The 9,512-nt window shown below is 34.1% G+C and overlaps 1 protein-coding gene across 1 annotated transcript; it reads right to left on the bottom strand.

Moving 5' to 3' along the window:
* Nucleotides 1-338: 338 nt before the first annotated feature.
* Nucleotides 339-9,203, bottom strand: LOC131164244 (uncharacterized). The gene is made up of 6 exons (XM_058121284.1): nt 8,752-9,203; nt 6,088-6,300; nt 5,666-5,761; nt 3,866-4,011; nt 3,039-3,258; nt 339-762 (listed from the first exon to the last, which is right to left on the bottom strand). Exons 1-6 carry the CDS (start codon nt 8,884-8,886, stop codon nt 553-555), a joined length of 1,020 nt encoding a protein of 339 aa, XP_057977267.1. The 5' UTR covers nt 8,887-9,203; the 3' UTR covers nt 339-552.
* Between the last annotated feature and the right edge of the window lie 309 nt (nt 9,204-9,512).

The following is a 9,512-nucleotide window of genomic DNA, read 5'->3' on the forward strand; positions in this document are numbered from 1 at the left end:
AAAAATCAACTACTTGCTCCCATGAACGTACGTACATTACCGAACCACATAATTTCTTGTTTTTTGTGTTTTATTGCTTCATTTCATTCTTTTATATAGATTGATGATTTTCAAAAAATTACTATTTATTTTAAATAATTTTAAAATTTATTATTTTAAAAATAAAACTAGAGTAATAATGCATTAATTGGATTCAAGCAATAAACTAATAATTTAATACTATTTTTTAACAAATCTTTTGCATAGCATGGTTTAGCCTCTATTCCATAGAATTAACTGCAATCTCAATTTGCAAGCATAGCTACCTGTAAACTACCAAGCACTGACGTGAGCACGCGTTAAACACAGCAGAATATAAGTATAAAAATACGGGACTTCTGCAGACAATCTTGCAGTCTAAATGCTTATTATGCTAACAAAACAAAAAATGGAGAGAGAGAGAGAGAGGTGAGTAACTCATTTTTATACTTCTAAGAGGTACGCCATTCAATTCTCATCGACCACCAACTTTATTTAAAAGGAAATTTTCCAAATGTTGAAGTTGGTCAAAACTTAGATTGCTTCATCCTTGGATTTGAGGTCCAAAAATTGTTGCTGGATCAGATGTTGAGCTCCTGTAACAAGCCTCATTATGACTTCACCTGCGGGAAGAATTTCCTTGATGAGGCCTACACCTTGTCCCGCATACATAGCCATGTTTTCAATATCACCAGTGGTTGTTGCATTTGGAACTGTACCTGCAAACCGACGAATTTCTTTTTCCTGTAGAAAAAGAAAATTGCATGTAGGATAAAATCATTCCATTCTAGTTTCTCCAAGGTAAGGAGGCACTACAAATCTACCCTCCAAAATGAATTCATCCATCAATGAGGGGGAAAAAACTACATCTGCATGGAGTAACCATATGAACAGAAGTTTAAGAATATTATATGTTTGAAGATTCCAGGGATATTTTACCATCAATATATCTTTAACTTAATCTCACTTAATTTCCTTATTTTCTTATCCCAGGGGATTGAGAGAGAGAGTGTGTTATTTCGGGATTAGAAGAGAGAGAGAGAGAGAGAGAGAGAGAGAGAGAGAGAGTCATTTGGGCATTAGAAGGGTGCAAATGAATACTAAAATCATGCTACAGTTCTTAAGCCGTTGCCATATCTTATTTTTAGATCTCTTTTACAATCTGTGTGCATATGCTTCCAATTTTAATTTCTTCAAAGGATATATGAGGTAAGATTGACATTCAAAGGGAGGATGTGGTTAATGGAATTAATGAAGGGAGGCACTTTTAGTGTGAAATCCATTTATAGTCACCAAGCAGTGGTGACTGCCAATCTTCGAAAAATTATGCCCTCCTTTTCTCTTTCAATCCTCTTCAGTGCAATGTTGCTCGATTTTTAAAGGTGATGATGGCTGCTAGTTGTTCTAATGGAGTATCTCCATCAGAACATAGTACAGAGTGAAGGAAAATCCTTTTGACCTGAAACTAGGGAAGTTCAGGAGAGAAATATGTATTTTTATTTGAGCAGGACCCTCATTTGAACCAGTGGACTAGGGGTTTGCTGGCCGCCATGCAGTGGCTCTCTCAGTGCATTTTGTCAAGCTTTATTCAGTTGGATCACTTCAGACATCAGACAAAATTTGGCAAACTTAGTTACAGGTGATGCATCAACTAACGAAAATGGTAAGGTCTTCAAACTAGGATTGGGATTAAGGGCATTTCATTTTTGTTCTTGGGACTAGAAAGGCTTCCATCCGAGTGGTTTTCTTGAAGCCTTGTGATCAATTAGGGAGTTGGTTTGGTCTCAAAGAATGATTGTAGGTGTTTCAATTATCATGGAGCGGCTGGGATTCCCATGGCTGCCACTTTAAAGGACCAAGAGAGAAGCCACAGGCAGATGTGTCTTGAAGTGAGTTCAGGTATCTTATTGTAAATTTTGACATGCACTAGCTGCTTAGTTTGAGCCAGATCAGTGGGAGTGATCAAGCCTAAGGATATTAATAAGGTTCCACAACATATGGCAGCGATTAAGATCCATTATGTCATTGGGAAGGATATTTTGAAACTCTGGCGCAAAATCAAGCACAGAAATCTCAACAAAACTAGGACGTGATATAGCTCTCTCAGGTGGAGTCATCTTCAGCTTAGGTAAAAAAAGAAGTATGTTCCTATGAAGGGTGATTTTTTTCGTTTACAAAGGAGAATTCATAAGCATCAGAGGGATAAAGCACAAGGAGTCCAGAGGGATTCTATTTGGAATATGTACAAAACGAAGAGTTAAATAATCAAAATGCCAAGACAGCAGTTGTCTCTAAAAGATAATCAGGTTCAGAAAGTGGAAAATAAGAGTAGAAGCAAATCAGACAATGTTTGTTGGCTGCAAGACCATTTGAAAGGATCTGTTAAGTTCATTTGTTGAATTAAAAAAACTACATTAGCTGCTAAAATGTACAACTATGTGGAAGGATGGATCAACTGGTTGCTCAAAGGCAGTAATAAAGATTCCACTAGGCATTTTCCTAAATACTGCAGAAGATAATAAGGACAGCCAAAACCCAAGAGAAATAAAGAGTTCCTTTTCTGATTTTTGCAATAAAAAAAAAAAAAAAAGGAAGATTATGCACAGTGGAAACCTGGGCAGGGCATTGTGTATAGATGAGCAGGCATGTAAGGCAACCCAACACAATTTTCCTCGCAATTAACTAACTCAAACTGATTAGAAGTAGGAAAAATAAAATCGAAGCTGCATCAGAAAAAAAAAATCTACTTTAAAAATTTAGAAGAAAAACAAATATAATAAATTTTTATTTTCCTTAAACTTGGCCTTGGGCTATGAGACCTTTGCTGGGTTTATGGGGAGGAGTATTGCACCTAAATGCGTAACCTATTATCATAAAGAGGCGTCAACTGGAATTCAGTGGCTACTGTATATTGAGTTTGTTGTGCACTTGTGCTTTAAATAGTTAGCCTAATTTTGTTTATTCAGAAAATAAATAAATAAATAATTCACATCATTGAGTATGAGGAAAAGGATGCTCACTTTTCCATGTATTGTTGAATGGCCAATAACAGGCTGGCTAGTCTCATTTTCATCATCAGGAAGAGACCTCCATGTGTTGAAGAAAGGTGTCTGCAGGACACGTTGAGGTGCCCCTGGCCACCTTGCCCGGCCAAATATATTCGTATACTCTGTTTTGTCCATTTCGACCAACTTCCTCTTGTATGTTGGATGAGCCCAACTTTCTTTGGTTGCAACAAACCTACAACATTCATGTAATTTTGAGACCTTGACTCATTGACATGATGATAATTCATAATTTGAAAGCAAAGGAAGATGAACAGTGAATTAATAACAGTTCTAAAAACATACACAAACTGACCCTTACAAATCACACTGTTTTCAGTTTACTTAAAAAACCTAGCTAACTGATGATCTTGATCAACAAGAATTTTGAGAAAACATGTCCAAGAAAACATTTATCCAAAGGGAGCAAAAGCCCTTGAAAACAGCCTTCAGACACATGGAAAAGGAAATCCATCATTTTGTTTAATTTCCACAGTTTGAAGACAAAAAAATTCTGAAATGATACTACATATATAAGTTAACGATTCCATACCCTGAATATTTGAGGTCAACAACAACATTCTTCTGCTTCATGTTGAAGGCAGGGTTTGCCAATTACTCAATTCCATGCTTGGGGCTAGCTACCAGGGAAAGCATGCCCCAAGCAAAGTTCAAAAAATGAAACTCCAAAAGAATCAAATGAACTCATTTCAAAACTCTGAATAGTTTAAGGCATTTTCATTTATTTACTTAGTTGTAAGTTCCTCTGAGATCACTGAAGTAAAACAGAGAATTGTTCTAACCTAGTGCCTAGGCAGATCCCTTGAGCACCAAGTGCCAAAGCAGCAACATAACCACGCTCATCCACAATACCACCAGACGCAATTACAGGTATGTCTTGATCCCCAATAAAATCAACTACTCTTGGCAGCAATGTCATCAAACCATCCTGCAAAGTGCAAACCATAAAAGCGCAACCATAAAACAGTACAAGAGTGCTTGAGCAAATACTTCTCAAAAACTCAATTTATTATTTATCAGGAAACTAAAGATGCATAAAACCTATAACCATAAAATATTTAAAAAAAAAAAAATGAATATCACATTCAAGATGAATTCCAAATGAGCACATAAACTTTGCAAAAGTAACAGTTCAAACAGTTTTGCATGATCAAGGCATGCTACAGATTATAAAATAATGACACCGAAACAGACCTTTAAATCTAACAAAGCTATATATTTATAGCTGTAGAAATGGTCTGAAGTGCAACAGAATGAGATACAAGATTCTGGTACCGGAAAAAATGCTTTGCCTTGCAAATCAAGTATGCTGTAGACACCCCATTTTGACCCCAATGAATTGTCATTTTCTTTCAAGAATAGGAACCCCGAATATCTAAGAATTCCACAAACTTGAGGGGCCCTGTAGCACAATTTATTCAAATTTAAATCCTCATATTTATAATAATGGTTCCATGTTAATTAAAAACAATTAAAAGGTACATTTTGGACCCAATATAAGATGAATGATTCAATATTCAGAAAAATACCAGAGGGATCTCAGATAAACAAATTTGTATTCAAAAAGGGAAAGTTAACCATGTTATTAGTAATATCTTGAAGATTAAAAGATACCAATTTTGGCAAAATGAGGACCAAACAGGAAAATTGTGGTGCTTGACGGATCTTCCTGAGATACGTTCATCTTTTCAATTTGTAAATTAATTCTTGAACCCTAGTCTTCCTCCTAGGATGTGTTAGTTTTTCTTAAAAATAGTAATATAGTAATTCCTGGCACTAAAACGGATTCCTAATATTCAAGGTCACTTAACCTAGGATGATGTCCCCATGAGTTCCTATCATTATGTTGCATGACTAAAGCGTAATGGTCAATTAAGATTCTTACTACCTAAAGGCTAAGAGTGGTGATCCTCACATTAGAGTCAGTTCCTATTATTCAAAATTAAATAAATTAGAGATGGCAGCGTATTCTAGGATTAGTATAAAGCTCCAACCTTATCTATTTAGTTTGGGAATAATGGCCTATCTCAACCCTAGATAACTTGGATAGGAATCAAAAATTATTTTTTGCACAAAAATCTCATTTTTTTCTTGAAATTAAAGAGAAATTTTCCAAAACTAAAATTTTTATTTTTTTTTTTGGGGGGGGAAGTGGATTTACATTGCGTAATAGTAAGTCTTGGTTATCAAAAATAACATGTCATAAAATTTGCCAAAACTTTGAAGCAGTGGATATAGGAAATTTATCAGTCAATATATTTAAAACATTTTTATGATCATATAACCAAGTTAGCAATGGTTCTTGTAATTAATTAGAATTGTTTACCAGCCATGAGCATCTTAACATTGCAAGTAATTTTTTTAATGAAATTAAATTATTTTTGTCCATGAAAGCTAATAGTTTGTAAGATAAATCATGGACAGGTTCCCCACTCCTCTACCAAAGAGTATTGAATTCACAGTTTCAAATTTCCCAGTTAGAAAATATGAGCTGTTGCATAATATTTTCAATTTTTGAAACTAGCAGATACAGTTTTGTAACTGTGCGCACATAAAATTCTAGAAGAAAGAAGCACCCATACCTTACCAATTACATGCCCACCTGCTTCCATTCCTTGGACAATAACTGCATCCACCCCTGCATCAACAGCTTTCTTTGCTTCTTCAAGACTGCCAACCTTCAATGGTAATTTGTGTTAATCATAATATACTCAGAGCAAAATGAAATATTTTTTTTTTATTTGATAGAGAGGATGATTATATTTCACCTGCATTCCAACTCATACATTTGGATAGAGTAGCTATGAATGTAAAACCAGAGAGTACATGATTTTAAAAATGTATACTGCTTGCCTATTCAACAGCCACCGTTAGAGTTTGCAATGTATCCATGGCATTGACAAGTGCGTAACAGCAATCAAGAGTACTAAAATAAGTAGCCACTTTTAGTTAAACTACATGTGAACTTAAGTGCATTGAAAAAGAAAAACATGGTAACACTCACTTGGTGAACAACCTTCATGCAAGCACAATGAGCTTGGAGAACAAGCTCCTTTGGGAATTCACCCCAAGAAACCTGCAATACTGCAACCTTCTCATCCAGAATAGCCCTTAAATTTTCTTCATGGGGAAATGTCAAAACAATACCAATACCAAATGATTTGTCTGTTAAGGCTCGAGTTTTCCTTATCAGCTCCTTCACGTAATCAGGTGACTCCTGGCATAACAGTAAACTTTTGAAAATCATGACCTCAACTCAAAAAAAGGAAAATCAATATTTTTGAATGTATAATTAAGGGTATTTCCAGATGCAACCAAAATTTGAATGGCCTCATTACATTTTACAGAATAATATAAATGAAATTAGATTATTCAACACAGCCATTATTAAAAGAAAAAAACTCGCCAATAATTAACATGATCGCAGTTGTTACAAACTTCTCTTTAAATAAAAGTCTTTCGAATTTTATACCATCATTTGAACATAATGGCATTTTTCACATTGATGGAACATGCATAATAAAAGTTCTCTCACAATAGTGAAAATGGGTCTTTTTTTCTTCTTCTTTTTTTGTATTTTCTTTCTTGAGGAAATTACATAGGATGAAATCAGGGTGAATTTAAAAAATTGTAGAAATTTCCAAAAATTCCCGCTTTTCATCACCCCTCAAAAACAAAATGTTTGTCAATTTTCATCGAAAGTTCCATGAATCATCCAGAATTTATCAAAATCTCAGGAAAATTTCAAAAGCTTGACTGTGAAACAGAATTTGTTTGAAATTAAAGTTTGAGATTCAAACCCTAAATTCAAATTTCTCTCTTTAAAAATATTCTTTTGTATTAAAACTAAAGATTAATTACAAGAAGGATATTATTGAAAACTTTTAGACTCTTGAAACTATGCAAAGTTGAACCTTCATGTTAGTAACAACATTTAATTCGACATTTTTGTGCTTGAACTAGTTGCATTTGCATGGTAACCACTTAGCTTTAACTAAATTATGTGTTTCTTATATATTAATTGAATATGTTTAGTATGAATTTTGTATTCCAAGCATTGCACCTTGTGTCACATAGCTATCATAGATGAATTTTATTTACAATATTTTAGTTATAAATCTTGCACTATTATGTTTATTAACAATTTTCAAAGTTTTGTGGAAACAAAAATTAAAAAACATGCTTTATACTTATTTCCATCATTTTTAAAATCATAATTAAAATTGAAATCGACATCAAAATTTCCGTATTTTGAAGCCTTGATGTTTTGGTCAAAAGTGAAATTTGAAACTTTGGAGGAAAAATTATCTTTGAAAACCTCTAGACTTGTGTGACCATCGGAACCACTAAGGCCCTAATGCCAAATGATGCCTAGAGAAGCAAACAAGCCTACAAACCATAGACCATCTTCAGGAACCCACCACTTACGCAGATATTCCCCAAGAATGTGATTGTTTTGCAAGGTAAGGTTTGCAGGACTGGACCAGTAGTAGCAAATTGAGAAACAAATGCACCCTAAAGGAAGTTGACCATAGCTCCAGTAAGAGCACTGTAGTTGTAGGCTAGAGGCTTGATATCAACGGTCATGAGCTACAAGCATTGCCGCATAGAATTCAAACTAAAAACCTTCCATCCATCTTTAATGATACAAGGGTAAGCTCTTATAACCAAGACACCAATCCAAGTGGTGAAAATAGACGCATAAGTACTATATTTAAAACAATACGCAAGAGACACATAAGTGCTATATTTAAAACAATACATATGCCTCCTGCTTCTTGCCATAACTTATTCCATTTATGAATATGGTTATGAACTTATAACACTTACATACATTAGCTTTTGCCAAATGTCCATTTTAATCTAACAAAATTATTAAATTTTTGAGTTGAGAAGTTCTATTGTTAGTTTGTAAACAAAACTTAAAGTATCTATAAAAGGTGTTTGTAACAAATGCAACATATACATCTATTTAGCAGATTTATTTCAGAAAATTTAGCCAAGAAGCAATTGAATAAATAATTCCTTCCTTAACATACTCGTGCACAGCTCCGTCACTGTCTCTAGTACAAGGCTTAATGATGTAATTCGGGCCAAAAATTAGGCAACAAGTCAAGGAATTTGTTCGTTACTAAATAATTAAAATTTCATGATAAGATTTAATTCTTGTTTATTTTATATGTATTGGGGAGAGAGAGAGATGGTAATACAACAATTGTTGTTTTATCTAATCTTAATACTACATAACAGATAGAGCACCATTGACTCCTATCCACAAATGTGTTAGCAGCAAATAAATTAATTTCATTAACAAAAAGCTATTTTATTTCAATTTCATTTGCATTAGTCTTTAGAAATTCTTCCTCAAAAATATGCATGCTAAATGACCAGAACCCAATCACTAGGGAAATGGCTGGCGTCAATTTTTTAAGCAAATTTGAGAAATATGCACAGTAATAGAAGAAGCTAGAGGCGCCAGAGTACATTGAAATTATCAAGAGTAATTGTTCCAAAAAAAAACACAGATGGGTCTAAATAGTCGCAGTAAGTAAATACTAATCCTTTTTGTCTGAAAATAAAGTAAACACCAAATGACCACTTTCATATTTTACAAAAAAAAAAAAAAAAGAAGGAAATATTAGTGTAGAGATTGGAGAAATATACGAACCCAATCAGGGGCTCTGAGGATTCCGAGTCCCCCGGCATTAGCGACGGCAGCCACAAGCTCTGGACTTGAGATGTCAGGCCCCAAAGGACCCTGTACAATCCCGTATTCAAAACCCAATATCCCTCTCCAACCCATCTCTTCCTTCTCTCTCACTCTCTCTCTATTTACTGTGGAGTTCCTCTCTCCTTTCCCGGGCGTCTATTTCGGTGGGCAACTGGCATAGCAGAGCTCGTGCAATATAAGGTAAGGGAGGACGCCTTGAGCGTTCTCTCTTTTCTTCTTTTTCCCATTATTTTAGCGAAGAAAATGAGCAGCAAGGGAGACCAGCTGGTGGGCGCTGCTTCTTGCGATGAGCGAAGGGGCAGGAGTAGGAAGGAAGCCAAGAGGCACTTTTGCTGCCTCTCCAGTCTCCAAGTGGACGCTTACCCTGGTTTGGCTTTTGGAATGAAATTAAAGTAGGAAAAAGAGCGGAGGATGAAATAAAATCAAAATAGGAATAAAATTATTTCTAAAATATAATTATTTTTAAAATATAATTACTGTGTTTAGCTAGTAATATAGAGTGATTATAAAAATTCAACTTCAATTTTTTATCAGCATTTGGTATTCTTCTATAGTAAAAATAAAAATTAGTTATTTTTTATAAAAATTTCTAATACATATTTATTTAATTTTTAAAATTTTATTAGTGTTAATATTATTTTTTTTATTGTTATTGTTATTATTTTTGTTTTTTATCCTTAAATAATAATTATTTTTCT

The sequence above is a fragment of the Malania oleifera genome, chromosome 9, assembly GCF_029873635.1.
Source record: "Malania oleifera isolate guangnan ecotype guangnan chromosome 9, ASM2987363v1, whole genome shotgun sequence".
In the NCBI taxonomy this organism is placed as follows: Eukaryota; Viridiplantae; Streptophyta; class Magnoliopsida; order Santalales; family Ximeniaceae; genus Malania; species Malania oleifera.